Source organism: Notechis scutatus, chromosome 9 (assembly GCF_049901735.1).
Source record: "Notechis scutatus isolate UNSWTSFEM ecotype Mainland chromosome 9, rNotScu1.2, whole genome shotgun sequence".
Taxonomy (NCBI): domain Eukaryota; kingdom Metazoa; phylum Chordata; class Lepidosauria; order Squamata; family Elapidae; genus Notechis; species Notechis scutatus.
Window position 1 is genome coordinate 23,369,794 of NC_142017.1, and position 17,763 is coordinate 23,387,556.

Here is a 17,763-nt window from a genome sequence, read left to right on the forward strand (position 1 = left end):
GGTCAAGGTTCCCTCAGCACCCCGGGAAAACAGTTCTTCTTGCCCTGGAGAAGTGAGTCCAAGTAAATAAGCCTCCCTTAGCCACACCCCTTGGAAGCCGAAATGGTGCTGGTCACCTGGAAGAGCTCCGATCCCTTCTCTCACTCAGAACAGTTGCTTCTCTGACACGCCCAGGCCTTTCCTTTCCTTAGTGACCTGGGCTTCTTTCGATCTTGTGAGTGTCGATGCTCAATCCTCCATGACTTTTTCCTTTTTACTCATTGGAATTATGCATTATTTCCCAACTGCATCAGACCCCTTTTTCCATTAGCATCTTCAGCCTGGCTTATTTAACTAAAATCCACATCTTTGTAGTCTAAGATAAAATTAAACATTTTTAATTTTGACTATTAAATGTCTTTAGTTTCCCTTAAGATCAAGATTTCCAAAGTTTACTTAGCATTCCTGCTATTTTTCAACTCTCTGAATAATCTTATCCTTCAAACAGAAAAGCCAAGATGAACAAGGGTTCCATAAATACTAGATATCCTTTTCCATACCACTTCCAGATTCATGCTTAGTTTTATATATCCCACCTTTCCTTGGAGAATTCAGTAAGATTACCTAACCTTGATCACAATTCCCAACTTCTTCTAGCCAGGATTCCTTTATAATCTGAACCCAGGTTATCTCCTGGCAGCTGCTAAAAAGGGTCAAGCCAACTGTCACTCTTCTATAGCAACATCTCCTTTCTCCTCTGGACTTCTCAAGAATTTCACCTCTTCCCAAGTGGAGAGGCAGGGAAAGCCTGGCCTCCCCATCCTTTTTCCTTTGCGACATGTGGGTGAAGCACTGAAGCCTCTCTATCAACCTGTCACATCAACTGAAGCTCTACAGATGCCTTTGAAGGTAAATCATATTAAAAGGATTTTCATCATTTAAAAATCTGAGCCAAACGAAAATTTTGCAGGCCTAAATTATGTATTTAGGAACAAAAAGAAAATATAGTGACTTGGAAAAAACAGGTGTGAAAAGGATTAAGGCATCTTAAAATAATCAGATGCTGAACATGAGCTAAAAAGGCTATCAGTGTATTAGCACAAGAATGCTGCTTTCAGATCTGGGCACCATATTTTAAGAAGAATTTTGAGAAATTAGTCAGAGGGCTTAAAATCAAGAGCTGAAGGAGATGGGAGTATGTGGCTGAAATGGAGATTAAGAGAAGTCTTCAAAAAAGCAGAAAGGCTGTCATGTCAAAGATGAAGAGAGAAAACTTTTCTATTGCTCTGGAGTCCTGGATGAGAAGCAAGGGGTGGAGACTGCAGAGAAGCAGACGTTGGCTAAACAGCAGGAAACATCTCTAGTAAGGAGAAAGGACTTGGGCAGAGGCGAGAGAGCTGGGACCCCGGAGCAACAACCAGGACAGTGAGGCAAGCAAACAGCCAGCCAGAAGCTCTTCTGCCCCATTCTCAGCCCCATGGTTCCTTGAAAGGCTGTCGCATTGTGAACTTTGATCATACAGCACCCAAGGCTGGGAGAAGAGCTAATGGGTAGAAATTTATCGGGGAGATCCAAACTGGAAATACATGAATATTTCCTAACTACAGAAGCTACTGAGCAGCGGCCCCACCTGCCCCCGGGATCATGGGAACCTTAAAGCATTTTGGGGGGGTGGGGGTGTTCAGGATTCCTGCCCTTAGCAGGAAGTTGGACTAGAAGGACTCCAAACTTAGGATGCTATCAGTCAAGAACTGCCACCAGAATATAGTAAGAATAGAAACATTTGTAAACTGATCAACTGGACACTTGAAAGCCAAGGACCAGCCCCAGATGTCTGGGCCAAGGAAGCACCATCCGCAAAGCCCCAAAGGCCCAGGTCGACCAGGTTTCCAGGGAAAGCTCATGAGGTCCTTGCCTCCCCAGGAGCTGCTATTAGTTACACATCCTGAGCCAATGGCTGAGCTGGAAGGGCCCCCATGGCCTTGCGTGTGCGCCAAAAGTGCTGGTCCACTCATTGACCAGAACGCCTAAACATCAGCCTGGCTCCTTCTGTGGAGCTGGAGCTGGACGGCCTACCACATGGGAGTGGGAAGGGAGGATGAACAATTAGCACAGATGCTGACCCTGCCCTGAGAGACAGCAGCAGCTGAACAGGATGGACCACAGCGGAGGGCAATCAGGCAGACCCCAACCCTCTTCAGAGGGGAGGGGGAACAGTCCTTCACCATTATTAACAGGAATCCCAAAACAAATCCCTAGAAGAGGAAGCATTCTCAAACCAAACACTCCAGAGGGAAGCTTGTTAGCCTTGAAGCACAATAGTCAGTAAAGACGAATACACTGGTTGTAGTAATCCGCAAAAACCAATGAAATAAACCAGCTGAATTTTGAAATGCCATAAGATTTTATCATAAAGTCCTCATAAATGTTTTCCCTAAAACTGGGAGGGAAGTTAATAACCCTTCCCCAAACTGAATGTGGCTCTGAGTGTTCAGTTGTTCATCTGATCTACATAAATTAAGATATGCAAATTAGTAGGGGTTTCATACTGTGGATTTTTAAAGTGGTAAGCCACCAGGAGTCACCATGTGCAAGTGGGGTAGCCATAGAAATTTGTTTAATAAACAAACAAACTTGCTTTACTTGCCCTGTATAACGTCTTCTGCCTTGTCCCCCCCACCCTGTCATAATCCATTTAAGACTTCGGTACAAGAGCAAACCAGCCCCCAAAGTGAGCTGTGTTCAGAACTCCAGATTCATCCTAAATTGCTTCAGATTGTTCTCATCTCTTGCTTAGCAGACTCCCTGCTACAAGTCCAGACTGGAGCTAGGAAGATAATAAACCACATACGGTTGTTGGCAGAACCACCAAAGACTGTGGACTTAAATTTGCATCACCCGCTCAGCTTATGGGATCCGGCCCATTTGGTCCCTTTCAAGCGTCATCTAAACTCAGTATCAGTTCAGTCATCAAGTAAGGCATGTGGGGGGGAGGGGGGCTACACAGCCAGACCATGGTTACTCCCCCCCCAGCAAAAGAAGAGCAGGCAAAGCAGCTCAAGGGAACTTCCGGTGAATTCCCTGGCAGAGTCCAACTGCTGGGAATCGTGGGAGGGTCTCAGCACAACGGAACAGTTATGAGGCCTTCCCTGCATTTTCCATGGGTAGATTCCTGGCCAGGTTTTATTTTACTTAGAATCTATCAACAGAAACACCATCAAAATATTGATAAATAAAGCAGATTTTACATCTTAAAAATGTTATTTTAAAAGACACTTCAGTGAGAATCCTGGGACTGGAGAAAAACTTCCACGCTGAAAAGCAGCTCAGGGCCATCTTTGTTCCTTTTCTCCCTCTTCTTCATGTTTTTTTTTTTTTGGGGGGGGGATTGTAACTTGGCCACCTGCAGCCACATTGGAAGACAACACTTTTTGAGAAAGGGACCTTCATTTGGAGACCAGGTGAGGCTCCTAAGAAGATGCAGAGAAACCCTCAGAAGCAGTGGTGGAATTCCAAAACTTTTACCACTGGATTGGTGGGCGTGGCTTGGTGGGTGCACTTTGTGCGCGTGCACATACTTTGCGTGTACACGTGCACCAAACACAAACTTTGCACAGGCAGAGGCGTTCTAACTCACCTCCTGCAAGCCTGCCCTCTCCTGGTCGCTTTAGGAGCTGCCCTGCGTAGCAGCTGCACTTGAAAAGCAGGGAATCAAGGTCAGTATGGGAGCCTGGGCAGGCGGGTGGGTGCAACAGCAGAGGGGCGGAGAGAACTGGTCCTGTCTCTGCTGCTCTGCAGAACTGGGCTGAACCAGTACCACCACTGCTCAGAAGTGAACTGGAGCAGCCTTAGAGACCCCAGACGGCACTTGTAATCATTCAGCCTGGGCCAAAATTGACCCAGAGTAGCCATTCTGGAGAGGCTGTGGCGAGGCTCTCCAATTACAGCCCATGTTGGACAGCAGAACCTGGCTCCAGCTCCCTGGGCCCCTTTTTTGGCCTGATCTGGGCAGTTTTGAGTAATCCAGGGTAGGAAATACATTGCACCCAGCAGTTCCTCCCGTCTTGTGGGAGGAAATATATAGGTATATTGACCCAGACATTACACTGATTACTCATGTAAGTTAAGGAAAAATGTATAAATAAAATTTACCTACATGAAAGGGAAAGCCTAGGCCAGAATTTCTGAACCGCCCTCTCACTCAGAGTTATCCCAGGATGGCCCTGGGCATCCAGCAGAGAACAGCTGGCCAACCTGGGAGGGGCAGCTCTCCGCTCCCGTGGCAGCAAGAGAACTGAGCCCTTATTTATTTATTTATTTATTTATTTATTTGATTTGCCAATTGTTTACAAGATAATAAGTATAAATGTATACATAGTTGTGAATACATGAAATGGTTACATATAAGAAAAATAAAAGAATAAGAGAAACAATAGGACAGGGACGGTAGGCACGTTGGTGCGCTTATGCACGCCCCCTTCCCAAGGACCAGCCACCCTGCTTTGCCTGCTGGAGGCCCTCGGGAAGAGACATCCACCACTGACCGCTTTGGGTCCTTGCCTTCCTGCCCTCCTGGACGGATGATCCCCACTGCCGGCCCTTTGCGTTCCTCCTCGAGGGGCCCAGAACTCATCAACTGCGCTGGCTGCCAAGGGGCAACAACTCGGCCAGTAACTGCCCGCTATTGGGGCCTCTCAAGGGAGGCAGTTTGGGGCAGAGAAGAGACGCGCAGGCGGGAAAGGAGGCAAGAAGGCCCAGCGCCGAGCCGGAGCAGCAGCCCGCGAGGGCCCCCAGCGCGCTCTCTGCACCGGGCAGCGCGCCAGCAGGCCGCAGCCCCAAAGCCAAGGCGGCGGAGGTCGCGGGAGTCCCCGGCGGAGCCCCTCGCCCTCGCAGGAACAGGGAAGGCAGCGCAGCCTCCCTCGGCCTGCCCAGGGCGCAGATGCCCGAGGCGGTCCGCACAGGCAGCTGCCCTGCGGCGAAGGCGACACTGTAGCGCTGCCCCACCAGCAAAGGGCCCGGCGGGCGAGCGTGGGGAAGCCCCCCAGAGGCAGCGGGCCCCTCCCAGCCCCCGGCGCCGCCCCAACATCCCCGCTCCCGGCCGCACCTGTGCAGGGCGGGGGCTCCGGCGAGGCGAACCCCCGGGCCAAGGCGGCGGCGGCGGCGGGAGGGCACTTCCGCTTGAGAGCCGTCCCGAGGCCGGGCGCAGCGTCTGCGGCTCCTTCAGGCAAGCGGCAGCCCCCCGCCCGGGTACGAGGGGCTCCGGAGCGCCCCCGGCTCGAGAAGGCGCTGCCCGCGGCGGCCAGGGCTCTCTGCCCCGCCCAGCACCGGGAAACGGGACCGGCGCCTCCCCGCAAGCTGCGAGCCGGGCCGCCCCGAAGCCCTGGCGGTGTCGGCCAGAGGGGCGTCGGCCGGGCGGGGGCGCCCAAGACCCGCAGAGGCCGGCGCCCCGCCGCCCGCCAGGCTCCCCTCAAGCTGGCCCTCCCCAGAGGCGCCCTCGCTGCGCGCCGCTCACCTTCATGTCGTTGACGATGGCCTGGAAGAGGCCGCCCAGCGCCCCGCACTCCTTCTCCGCCGCCTCCATGGCCGCCCGCCCGCTTGCTCCGTTCCGCTGCGCTGCTGCGACGCGGCGGGCGAGGCTCTGCGGCGGCGCGCCCGCTCGGTCACTTCCCGGCCGGGGCGGCTGGCGGCGGGGCCGGCGAGGGCGAGGCGCGGGGACGCGGCGGCGGGCCATGGGGGCGGGGGCGCCGCTGGAGCCGGCAGGGGGCGGCCGCGCGCCTCGGATGCCGGCGCGGGGAGGGGCGCGCTCCGGTCACGTGGGCGGGGAGGGGCGCCCCCTCCCCGTCGCGTCTCAGCGGAGCCCCGGCAACTGGCGCGGCGCGCTCGGACTGGGGCGCTGGCGGTGGTAGCGGGGCCCGGGCGCGGCTCGAGAGTCCCGGAGGGTCTGCCGGGCGGGAGGCGGTGGGCGCCCATCGTTCTCGCGGAGCGTCTGGCGGGCGAAGGGCCTCCTCCTCCAGGACGGTCCCCGAGCATCGCTGCCGCTTCGCGCCTCCTGCCCGGCGGCCTCTTACAATGGAAACCCCCGACTCTCCTACCAAGACCCCGGCTCGGGCGCCGCCCCCCGGCGCCTGAGCGACGTCCAGCAGAAGCGGCCGCGCTCGCGCTGCGCCCAACGGGCCACAGAGTCTCCGGGCGCGGGGAGCCGTTCCAGTCCTTTATTTCAAGCTCTGTCCTTCAAGCAACGGGACGCGGGGTTCGCGGGCCAGCAAGCCGGCCGTGGCCGCGGGGAGACCTGCAGGGGCCGGGCGACACACACGCGGACCAGCGCGCACCTCCAGTCCCCTCCCCCCGAAGTCCGGCCCCGCCACTCCGGAGCGGTCGGCCGAAGGAAGGCCGGGCAGGCTGCGCGGCTCCGGCCCGACAAGTCCGTGGGGAGCGGAGGGGGCCCGTCCTCGCCCAGATCGTCAGAAGGCGGCCGCCCCCCGGCGCTCCGGCGGCTCCCCCGCCCGCACGGCCCGCTGGTGCCGGCCCTGCAAGTGCTTGCCCTGGACCCGCTCGAAGTGCTGCAGCAGCTCCGCATAGTCGATGGCCGGGCCGACGACCGTCTTCCTGGAGGCCTGGCCGGCCTTGGCAGGGTCCCTGCGGAAAGAGGGCGGAGGGTCAGCTGGCCCAGGTCACTCACAGGAGGGCTCGGCACCGGGACCCCTGCCAGTCTTCAAGCAGGCTCTGCCGTCCAGCCGGTGGCCGAATCGCCACTTCCCCCCGCCCAAGCCCAGGGAGGACCGAAGCCAAGCAGGGCCGCAGAACAGGAGGTTGGGGCTCCCTTCCAGCCAGAAGGCCCCAGGCCCCACCTCTGAGGGTGGCTGGAAGGGGCAGGGATGGTGGGGTCTCCGGGCCCCCTTCCTCATGAGGAGCCCAGAGTAGGATTTGCATACAGAGGCAGCCCAGCCCCACTGCAAAGGGGGGTTACCCTGGCGCAGCTCTTCCCCCTTGGGACCCTCATTCAGGATGCCAGTGAGCAGTCTCCGTTTGGGGGTGGGACTATTTCTTTTGGTTTTCCACAAGGCTCAAGCAAATTTTCTCCTGGTTTTCAAGATGCTGGGCCTGCCTGACAGCCCTAAGGAAACGGGGCTGACAGAAACCCCCATAATGCGGTTTTAAAAGAGAGGCTGGGCTGACCAATGGCCCCTCCACTCCACAAAGAGGAGATGCTCTTTGCTGCCCCCCAATCCTGACTGGGAAGTCTCTTCCCACTTCTGTGAGCAGAAGCTCCACCCCCCCCCCCCACCCCAAATGTGGCTCCTCTGCTTCTGGCCCATTAGGGACAGGGTGGCTGCAATGTGCCCTGTGAGGGCTGGACTAGATCACCCTCTGTCCCTCACACTATTAGGACAGATGGCCATTCTGGAAGGCCCCAAATCCTCTTCCAGTGGGGCTGACATGCTGCACTCCCCGGAGAAATGGTGGGTGGGAGGAGGGAACCCTGCCCCAAAGGGGAAAGAACAGCCGGTAGTGAGTGGGAATCCCAGGTTTCCAGGCACTCCAAGGCCCAGGCAGCAAGGAAGAGAGTCCGGCCCCACAGAAGAGAAGCCTTCAAGGGGTTGTGACGCTGCTGGGGGAGGGGAGCAGGGAGACTCCCCTCCAAGCCTTGGAGCCCTCAATGCAGTCAAGGAGCCCCATCCATCCCGCTCGGGAAGAAAAGGACCTCGCCTCCCTGCCCCAAGAGCATTTCCCAGCACAGCCTTCCGGGAGGGAGCCCAAGGCCAGCCTGGCTTCTTCCAAGCTTCCCTGGGAAGGGCCAGGAGGGGAGGGAGGCTGGGCAAGGAGCCTCTGCCCCCTGCGGGGATGGCAGCTGCTCCCCTGGGGCCAGTTTCCATAACGACAGTCCAAGGGGAATTTTCCACCTTGGGTGCCAAAGGCTTCGGCTCTCTGGAGTTACCAGAGATAACTCCATATATTATATAATATAGTACATGGAGATAGACGGAGCTGGGACCAGCTGGGCGAGAGCTGAGATGCCGTCTCCCAGGACCCTCCTGCTCCCTTTTGCACCCAGCTGCCTGCCAGCCCCACCCTGGGAGTCCAAAAGGCAGCTGAGGCACTCCAAGAAGGGCCTGGTGGGGCCTTTGCTTGGAAGATGCCCGAGGGCCCTTCAAGGGGGTGGGGGCCATGCCCTCTGCAAAGGCTGCAGGGTCACAGGGCAGGTGGGGAAGCCCTTAGAGGTGCTGAGGAGGCACTTCAGCCGCTTTGCCTGCACTGAATAAGAGCGTGGTTACTTTGGGCACGGCTCCGTTTGTCCAGAAAGCACCCCAAAGGCTAAAGATGGTGCAGTCTTGGAAGAGAGCAGGTGGCTGGAGGTAGCCAGGCCTTCCAAGGCGGGGAACAGGCCACCTCCTCCCTCGGGAGGGCTCCCCATTCAGCCCCTGCTGCCCCTTTGGAGAGTGGGGAGGGGAGGGCTTTGGTCAGGGCATCCCAGATTTGGCCCAGGTGCAACTTACACTGTTTGCATGAGTTCCGGGTTGGGGACGCACTGCAGCCGGTGGGAAAGGAGCTGGAAAGCGTTGCTCTGGGGCAGGAGCATCAGCAGCCCGTAGAGAGCCTTGAGGAGATACGGGTTGCTTTTCACATCCAGCAGCTGCAGGCGGAGATCTGGAAGAAAGCCAGGGCTGCCGTGACCCATGTGGCCAGGCCAAAGGCTGCAGCCATGAGGTCGGAGCTGCTGCTGAAACCTGGAATCCAGTGACAAGGAGCCATCTGGTAGGTGGGCTACTAAAAAAAAGGCTGCTTGAGCCCAAGGCCTGGCAGAGTCCAAAGCGCAGGAGGGCATCAGCCCACCATGGGTCAAAGCCCAGGAAGCAGAAGGGAGGGATCCAGGGAAGGAGAGCATTTGGGTAGGAGAGCCAGCAGGACGAGAAGACTTGGGGGGAGGGGGGGCAGAGCCAGGACGGAGCTCCTAAGGAACCCCCTTCTAGACCAGGTGCAGGAGTGCGCTAATGACAAATTGGAGTTACGACAGCCACAGAATGGGTGCTTTATAGCCGAAAGAGCATTTTTAGCCCTCACATTTTAGCCCTCACAAAATGTTGCACAACCACCACAGCCCTGCTGTCACAGGACATGATCATGCTTGGCAACTGTTTGCACTTCAATCCAGTTTCCCCAGACTGAGTCACACACTCACAACTCCTGTGGAAACCTTTTCCTGGACCGGGAGTCACTTCCAGTTTGGATTACTGCAATGTACTCTCGATAGGGCTGCCCTTGATGACTACTCAGAAACTACAATTGGTCCAGAATTGGGCAGCGTGCATAGTTCAGGCTGTCCCAGTTTCTTTCGGTTGGCATCTGAGAGGCCACTTATTCTCTTCAAAGCCTCACATGACACAGAACCAGGTTATCTGTGGGGCTGCCCCTCTCTATGGACATCTGCCTGCCCCACCAGATCAGATAGGCTCCTAGTCCCCTCTCTTAAAAGCTGCCATGTTCTGGTGACCAGGAAGCCCTGTGGAAGACTTTCCCCCCACGCCGGTTTAGGGTGAGAGTGATGAGGTGAATTTGCTGTGGGCTGCAAGTGAAAGTTTACCGATGGTGCCTGGCTTTGATTTGGTTTTAATACTTGTAGTTTTAACATTTTCTGTTGTGCACAGAGATTTTTAATCTGTTGCTTTTGGATTGCCCAGTGCTGGTTCAAGACAGGTGCCTATATAAGTTAATAAATACATAAGTACATGAAGACACAGAGGCTGCCACAACACATTGCAAAAAGGATCAGAGAGGAAGAAAACTCACAGGTAAAGATCGGGCATTCAATCAACTGGACCAGCTTGTCAACCTCAATCAGGAAATCAACTGTAACCTCCAGGTCTCCACTGGATCAGCAGTCAAGGCATTTAAACGCAAACAAGCTCCCCCCAGGCAGTTTCAAGGCTCACACAGAGGGTTCCACTGCAGGGGAGCCCCCAAATCCAGCAAGGCTCTTTATGAGTAACCTTCAAAAGGGGGGGAGGTGATCCATAGAAAACAGGTGTGGGAAGAAAGAATTGGGGTGTTCTTGAAAGCCCCCTGCCCCAACTGAAAATGGCAGCAAACCACCAGAAAGCAGGGGCTCCTGTAGCAATAGCTCTTAGATTTATATACCCCTTCGTAGTGCTTCACAGCCCTCTCTAAGCTGTTTACCGAGTCAGCCTCTTGCTCCCAACCACCTGGGTCCTCATTTTACCCATCTTGGAAGGATGGAAGGCTGAGTCAACCTTGTGCCTGGTGAGATTCGAACTGCCAAACTGCAGTCAGTCAGCAGAAGTAGCCTGCAGTCCTGCATTCTAACCACTGCAGCTCTCATTGTAGCTGCCCTCATCTGAAGAACACAAGGCGCAGGCAATGATCTGCATCTAGCATAGCATGACAGAGGTTTATTCCTGAAACTGCATTGCTAAGTTTCTGAAATCCTGCATCTTTTCAAGAACGTTAAGCCACCCATCCTCAGGGTAGGACGACGACAGGAGTGGGGAGCCATATCCACAGAGGGTTTGCAAAGAAATGCTGCATGCCTCAATGCCCTGAGACCTGCCCGTCAGTCTGGCTGGAGAACCATTGGACAGAAAAGCTCCTGCTGGCGTCCACTGCTCCTGCAAAAACTCCTGCAGGGAGTGAATCAAAGGGCTGTGGAGTGCTAATCTGAAATAGAAACTACCTTCAGTTGGCCTTCTGCCAAATCCTGTGACTCCTGGTCATCGGGACCTCCAGGCTGGGTGTCTCACTTCCCTGAATCACCTACGGTGGGTCCATGAAAGTTCCTCTCCTGGTGGAATGAGGCCCTAGGCCAGCATTGGAGGAAGCAGCCGCCCTTGTGGGGTGAGAAAAGCAAGCCTCCCATCCCCCTTCCTTCCCGATGCTTCCCCTGGAAACCTTTTCTACCCCTCCTCCAAATGCAGAGCCCCCTCCTCTCCACCCCGAGAAGCATCCTGAGGGAGGGAGCCATGCAGACCCCTGGAAGGATACAACTTCTGGATGAGGTCGTAGGCGTGCTTGTAATTCTGAGTGAGGAAGCACAGCGAGACGGTGGTGACTGGATTGTGGCACCAGGAGCGGTAGAGGCAGCAGAAGAGGTTGCGGCTTTCCTGGGGAAACAAGGGGAAAAAAATCACTTGCAGCTCAAGTCTACTTAGTTTTGCGTTTTCTGAACGTTTCAGTCCCAAATGGACTGAAAACAGAGTGGAGGGCGAAACAGTGTAGAAAAAGGCACAGGGGGGTTTATGTGGATTCACACTTTTAACACTTCCATAAACTGATACCGAAACAGAATTGAGCAAATGTTTACCTTCAAAACTGTGAAAACCGTAGGAAGGAAAAAGAAAAATTGCCCAGCAAGCGAAGGCATCCGTCTCTGCCAGGGAATTGGGCGCCTGGCCTGCTGGGCTCTGTCAGCCTGGCTGAAGGGCAGCAGCGCAGAAGAAGCCGCCCAGGGCCACGTGGAATTTGTCCCTCCCCCACAAGCGCAGAGGGGGTCTGTGACAGTGGCCCAACACTCCCCACTGCAAAGACGGCCCCCTTGCTGGCCACTCTGCAGGGCCTTCTCCTCAACGCCCTTCTCCAGGAGATTCCTGGGACCGAAAGGGTGGGAGACGGGTAGGATTAGAGGGAAGCCATTTTCACTGCTGACCTCAGCTTAGGTTGGTCCAAATCGGACTCGCTCGGGGTTCATGGAGGAGACTGTGGGCCCAAGAGGCTCCTTGGCCGGGCAGAGCGAGCTTCTGGCTGTGGAAATGCTCCCTCCCTCCCACAGCACAATCTGGGGGGGGGGGGGGAACGCACCTCTCCATTTGAAGATGGGGGTGCCACCTAGGAAGCCAAGCTTGGAGGGCTGGGAGAGAGCCCAGGAGAGCCTGTCTCCAACCTACCGGGCTCTTCAGATCCTTGAGCTGGTTCCTCAGCTGGAAGAGCTCAGAAGACGTCAGGAGGATGGTGTTGAGGGTGTGGACCATGGTGGAAGCGAAGCGGAGGTCCTCCTCCCGCAGGAGGATGTCTGCCATGGAGTGGAAGATGTTCTCTGCGTTCAAGAGGAGGCAGAGCTGCCTGCGCGACACCAAGAAACACAGCGCCCAGTTTGAAAGGCTGCAGCGCAGAGGGAGGGCGCCCTGCAACCTCCCCTCCCCGAGATGGCCAAGGTAAGCACAAGGCAGGGGGCTCCTTTGCACCTGAGCCTCTCGTGCTTTTGCCTCTCTGGTTGGGAATTGCCCAGCCAGAGAGGCAAAAGCACAAGAGGCTCTGAAGCCTCATTCAGGAGAATCCCACTCGGGCCCTTCCTGAGCCTGGGCCCCTCTGGGACGCCCCACGGCTGCTGCCACCTTGCAGTTCCCTGGATGTGCACCAAAGGGAGCGAAGGCAGCCGATCGGGAGGAAAACCGGCCTGGCAGAGCCACCAGCCCCCCCACACACACACCATTAACTGCCTCCCCAGCTCCTCCTGGCCTTGTGTGGGGTGCACGGCCCCCTCTGAGAAAAGGACAAGGTGCCCAGGGAGGGAAATCCGGGGGCGGGGTCCCTGGATGGCTCACTCCAAGCCCCCCTCCAATGATGTTTGTCAAGAGGCTGCTCTCAAGGCTTTTTTGGGGGGAGGGGGCCATTCCTGGGCGGGCTCCCTATCCTGCTGCTCTCCAGAGGCTGAAGAGAGGAGGCTCTGCACTTCCTAACCTCAAGGGCAGCCAGGAAAGGGGTCTCCTCTGTCAGATCTCCCCGAGCCCTTGGCCCAGACCCTCACCAGAGGCCCCTCTTGCCTTCCACCAAGCCCCAAGGACAGAGAAGCCCTCCCTCCCTCCCTCGATCAGCAACACAAGAGACTGGACAGCCATTTGTCCAAAATAGTACAAGGTCTCCTGCTTGAGCAGGGGGTTGGTCTAGAAGACCTCCAAGGTCCCTCCCAACTCTGTTATTTTGTTAATGGGCGATGTTAGGCCCATCTTGAAAACCAAGACAAAAGGGGCAAGGAAAACACCCCAGAAGGAGAACTATACATCCATAATCCAAAAAACGTTGACAACACACCCTGCTCAGAATGGAGCAAACTTATTCAGATGCCCTCCTGGCAGCCTGAGCTCTTCTTTCCCCGTTCAATATACCAACTGCTTGAAATCCCCAAACTGAGACCAGAAACATGGCCAGTCATGAATTAACACCCCTCACCATCCTTTCTGGCCTCCTTTTTCCCTCTGTGCTCATGCAGTTTGGTGGAACAGTCTATGGTCAAGTGGGAAAAGCAAAGCGTCTCTTGGCAGTCACCTACAGCACCAGCCTGGAGAAGCACTGGGCTTGGCACACAAGCCTCCTCAGATGCCTCCTCCCAGTGCCAATCTGGGGCCCGGCTGAACCTGGCAATAATGCCCAAACCTCTTGGACCTCACCAGTCGTTGTTTGAACCAAACCTCTGGAACCACCACAGTTTTCTCTCAGCGCTGGTCAAAATCTGCTAGGCATGAATGTAAACTTGGTTTTCGCAGGAATTACTGCCTTTTCTTTAATGTCTTTTTAAGAGATGGGGGGAATCGGAGACCAAACTCGGTTTAATGTTTGATTCTAATTCCTGAGTGTTTTTTAAATTTGCTACCATTAATTTCCATTAAGAAACCTGCGATGACCCAGGGTGGGATACAAAAGCAACAAAGTCACAAAAACAGGTGAAGTCCCTTTAATTCCTTCAACTTGGCTTCAAAGGTCCAATTATCATTGACTGAAGAAAAAACTCCCCCACAAACAGTTGTGAAAAGGAAGAACTTCCGTTCAAACTCCAGATACATATAAATTAGAAATAGGAAAAAACAACACAAACCACAATCAAGCAATTAATGAGACAAGGCAGGATAAGGGCTTGAAGATGTCCACAGATGTCGAAATACACACCCTGGGAAGGACGCCAAAACTCAGATAAGAACTGACAGACTGGAAATATTTTCACGCTTTGCTTCCAGCACTGACCCATGCGCAGTTTGTCCTTTTAAACAGTCATCACAGCTGTAGCCCATGAAGGGGATCAAGACCCTTTCCTCCCCTGTAGACCATGCCATTCAGGTTTCTCCCTTATCTGCTCCTCCCTACGTGCCCTAGGATGAAGAGGGGATGGGCCTGGGTCTTCTCTGAATGCCCAGCCTGCCTGTGCCCTTCCCCAGTTTCCTCCACAACCTCCAGAGCCACACTCCCTGTCAGCTGTTCCTCCTCTCTCTCCGAGTCAGATTCTAACAGGGGCATGACAAAACCTCGAACTTCTGAGAGCTCACCTCTGGTGACCAGAGTTGCCTCTGAGGGGACCACCCTATATTTTCGAACCAAGTCAAATTTTATTGTGACCAAAGAGCAGTGCAGAATAAACAATGAGATCCTGTGATGCCAGGTGGGAGCCCAAAGACCAGCCTAGAAACCAGGAGGCGGTGAGTTCTATTCCATCCCTAGGTTCAAAGGTAGCTTGGGGGTTGCTGCGCTCCCCCTCGGTCCTAGGAGGAAAGAAGCAACAATCACCCCCGGGCTCCAAGTGGGGGGCAAGAGAAGGACCAGGCTCATCCTGACAGTGGCCAAGAGCAAGACTGACTGGAGGACCACAAACAAGGTGAGGAAGGGCAAGCACACAAGCTGCCCTCAGATAATCAAGACTGCCACAAGGACAGGAGAACCACTTCCATAGAATATACAAAAGGCAAACCAACCTAAGTAGAAATAAGACAAAAAAAGAATGGATAAATGTAAAACCGTTTTAAAATTATCTTGGATGAATGATCCTAAGCATTCTGAGGAGAGAAACAGTCATTCCAACCTTTTGTGGGGGGCCAGTATCTTCCCCATCTTATATCTGACACACCAGAGGACGAACAAGGTAGTCGCCGGGATCAACCGGGTGGCCCACCAGGGCTGACGACCAGTGTGGGGGGCCTGATCGAGCCCCTGTAAAGCCCCGCTGGTGTCCAGGCTTTGTTCTTAAGAGAACTGATCCCAAGCGGAGGCAGACTCGGGACTCCCGGGCAGTCACAAGGCCTTCGGGGAGGGAGATGAGTTTCAGCCCCCCCCCCCCCATTCACCCTTTGTCACACTTGTGTTTCTTGACTCTGCTGTCCTGTTTCAGTGAACAAGCAGCAACTTTTTGGAAGTGCTTGTTCCTTTGGAATATCGATTTTCCCCAGACACCATCATCCCCATTCAGTACTGAAGATGTTTAAAATCCTCACAAGGACTTTCTCAACTTGATTTTCATTGATACAGCTTAAATTTATGCATTTGTTGTTGTTTCTATTGTCAATCTTGTGATCCATTTTATTTCCCCCCCTGCATCCGACTATCATCCCCTCCTGTTTTTACTACCTGCCTAACTTTACATCTGTCAAACTTCTTCCAATATTCTCAGCCCACCTTGGAGTTTCTTGCCAGCTCTAAATAGGAAGGAACAAGGAGAGCAGTTGGATAGTCCTGAAGAGACCCAGCTCTCCTACGCTGGAGGCAGCAGCCCAGGGATGAAAGAAGCCTCTCAGCTGGGGAGAATCATGAGACTATGGGCAGTTCATGAGACTATGGGCAGTTCACCCCCATGTCTGCCTGGCTTTCCTGGCCTCCGTTATTTTCAAATCTTCCCAGTGGCTTTTCCTTCTCTGGTGTCTTCCTCATTGGGCTAAAGCGCCGCGGCTTCGGTCTGCCATCGAGATGGCCAATCACTCACACATCGGAGCAAATGAGGTCTCCCTTGAAGCTGTCAACTGCCACCGCTGTCAAACTTCTCCTTGGGCTTCCTCACACCTTCGTCTTCCCCTCCAGAGTCTACGTGCCCGTCACCAAATGGGCAGATTGGGTACGAGAGAGCAGAGCTTGCTCTTCTCTCCCCACTCCGCCACAGCGCTGCAACCGGAAGTCAGATCTGGTTTTTTTATTATCTTTTCCAGTATTTTCCCTGGTATTGATGTTAGGCTGATTGGTCTATAGTTTCCTGGGTCTGTTTTTTTTCCTTTTTTGAAGATGGGGACCATATCAGCTCTTTTCCAGTCCTCTGGAAGTTCCCCGGTGCTCCAGGATTTTTGAAAGATATGGTGCAGTGGTTCTGAGATGACCTCTGCCAGCTCCTTTAAAACTCTGGGATGTGATCCATCAGGCCCTGGTGATTTGTGTTCATCAAGGTCAGAGAGGTCTTCTCTTACTATTTTTTTGCTTATTTTAACTTTTATTTCTGGTCTGTCTTTTACAGTTATGTTTTTGGTGGGTTGAGCTATAGTTTCTTTTTGCGTGCAGACGGATGCAAAGAATGAGTTAAGCAGTTCTGCTTTCTCTCTGTTGCCTGTTACTTCCTTGCCATCTTCTCTCTTTAGTGGACTGACTGTTTCCTTGATTTTTTTCTTGTTATTTATATGTTGGAATAAACTTTTTTATTATCTTTGACTCTTTGTTCGTTCTGAGCCTTTGCTATCCTGACTTCATCTTTGCAGATTCTGGCTATCTGCTGATATTCTGCCTTAGTTGTATGTCCTTCTTTCCATTTTTTGTACTTGTCCTTTTTTTCTTTCAATTTGCCAGAGATCTTTGTGTAGCCATGCTGGTTTCTTCTTGGATTTCTTGTTTTTCTTTCTCAGTGATATTGTGCTGGTCTGGGCTTCTATGATCATACTTTTTAGAGTTTCCCAAAATTCTTGAGTTGTTTTCCCCTTTAGGATTTTCATCCATGGAATCTTTCCCAAGTTCTCTCTGAGTTTATTGAAATCAGCTCTTTTAAAATCCAAGACTCTGGTGTCATTATGTTCTGTTGCTTGTTTGTGTGTTTTGTTGAATTCTAGTATGACATGGTCACTCTCACCCAAGGTTCCTGCAGTTTCAACTCCCTCTATCACTTCTTCTCTGTTTATAAGAATTAAGTCCAATATGGCTGTCCCTCTAGTTTCACCCTCTACCTTTTGAATAGCAAAGTTGTCAGCTAGGTTGGTTAGGAACTTATTTGATTTCTCACTTGGTGCAGAATTAGTTTTCCAATTGATATCAGGATAATTGAAGTCTCCCATTACTATTGTTATGTGTTTCCTGCATATGTTTGTTAGTTGGCTGGCAAAAAGGACATCTATTTTTTCTGCTTGATTGAGTGGCCTATAATATGGCCATGTCATTCTTTTTTTCTTTTATGTTGACCCATATGCATTCTAGGAAATTTTCATCTTTGGTTTCATGCATTTCTGTAGCAATATAGTGGTCCTTTACATACAGTGCAACTCCACCTCCTCTTTTATGGGGTCTGTTTTTTTTGAATAGTTTGTATCCTTCTACCAGTATGTTCCAGTCATGGGTTTCATCCCACCAAGTTTCTGTTATTCCAGCTATAATATGTATTTGTAGTTCGAGTTCACCCTGTTTGTTCCCCAGACTTTGTGCATTTGTATATAAGCACTTGAGACCTTTATGTCTGACACTGTGTTTCCTGTCTACATAATCTGTGTTGTGCCTGCCTGCCCCTACTTTCTTGCCACCTGTTTGATTAGTGCACATGGTATGGCACTGATTATTAAATGCTTGGTTTTAGTTGGCATCAAGGTTGATAATCTTACCTGCACAAACATCTATTTTGCATGCACTGGTATCCTTATTAGTTTTAGGTTGCTGGAGACAGAAATGTTCTGAATCCATTGATTCTCTGCCCCCACTGTTCAGTTTAAATGTTTATCCAGGAAATCTGTGAATTTAATGCCAAGTTAACTCAGTCCCTTTCTTTGATGGATGCAAATCATCTCTTTTGTACAGTTTTTCATTGGACCAGCTGCAGACATCATGACTAATAAAACC

General features: G+C 53.0%; 2 protein-coding genes across 4 annotated transcripts in view; both read right to left on the reverse strand.

The window, feature by feature from the left end:
- Nucleotides 1-5,728, reverse strand: part of MTSS2 (MTSS I-BAR domain containing 2) — a 66,885-nt gene extending 61,157 nt beyond the window's left edge. For 2 of the 3 annotated variants that reach the window (XM_087971887.1, XM_026684186.2), the window contains exon 1: nt 5,492-5,727. In XM_087971887.1, the coding sequence (XP_087828013.1) occupies nt 5,492-5,710 (219 nt within the window). In that variant the 5' untranslated portion in view covers nt 5,711-5,727. Of the gene's footprint in view, nt 1-5,491 lie in introns of all 3 variants that reach the window. The other variant, XM_026684187.2, reaches the window with a different exon arrangement.
- A 449-nt stretch (nt 5,729-6,177) lies between these two features.
- Nucleotides 6,178-17,763, reverse strand: part of VAC14 (VAC14 component of PIKFYVE complex) — a 40,431-nt gene continuing 28,845 nt past the window's right edge. Inside the window, exons 15-19 of the mRNA XM_087971886.1 lie at nt 11,874-12,048; nt 10,975-11,093; nt 9,766-9,845; nt 8,475-8,625; nt 6,178-6,615 (exon numbers count right to left, since the gene is read on the reverse strand). Coding sequence (XP_087828012.1) covers nt 6,441-6,615; nt 8,475-8,625; nt 9,766-9,845; nt 10,975-11,093; nt 11,874-12,048 — 700 coding nt within the window. The 3' untranslated portion in view covers nt 6,178-6,440. The remainder of the gene's footprint in view (nt 6,616-8,474; nt 8,626-9,765; nt 9,846-10,974; nt 11,094-11,873; nt 12,049-17,763) is intronic.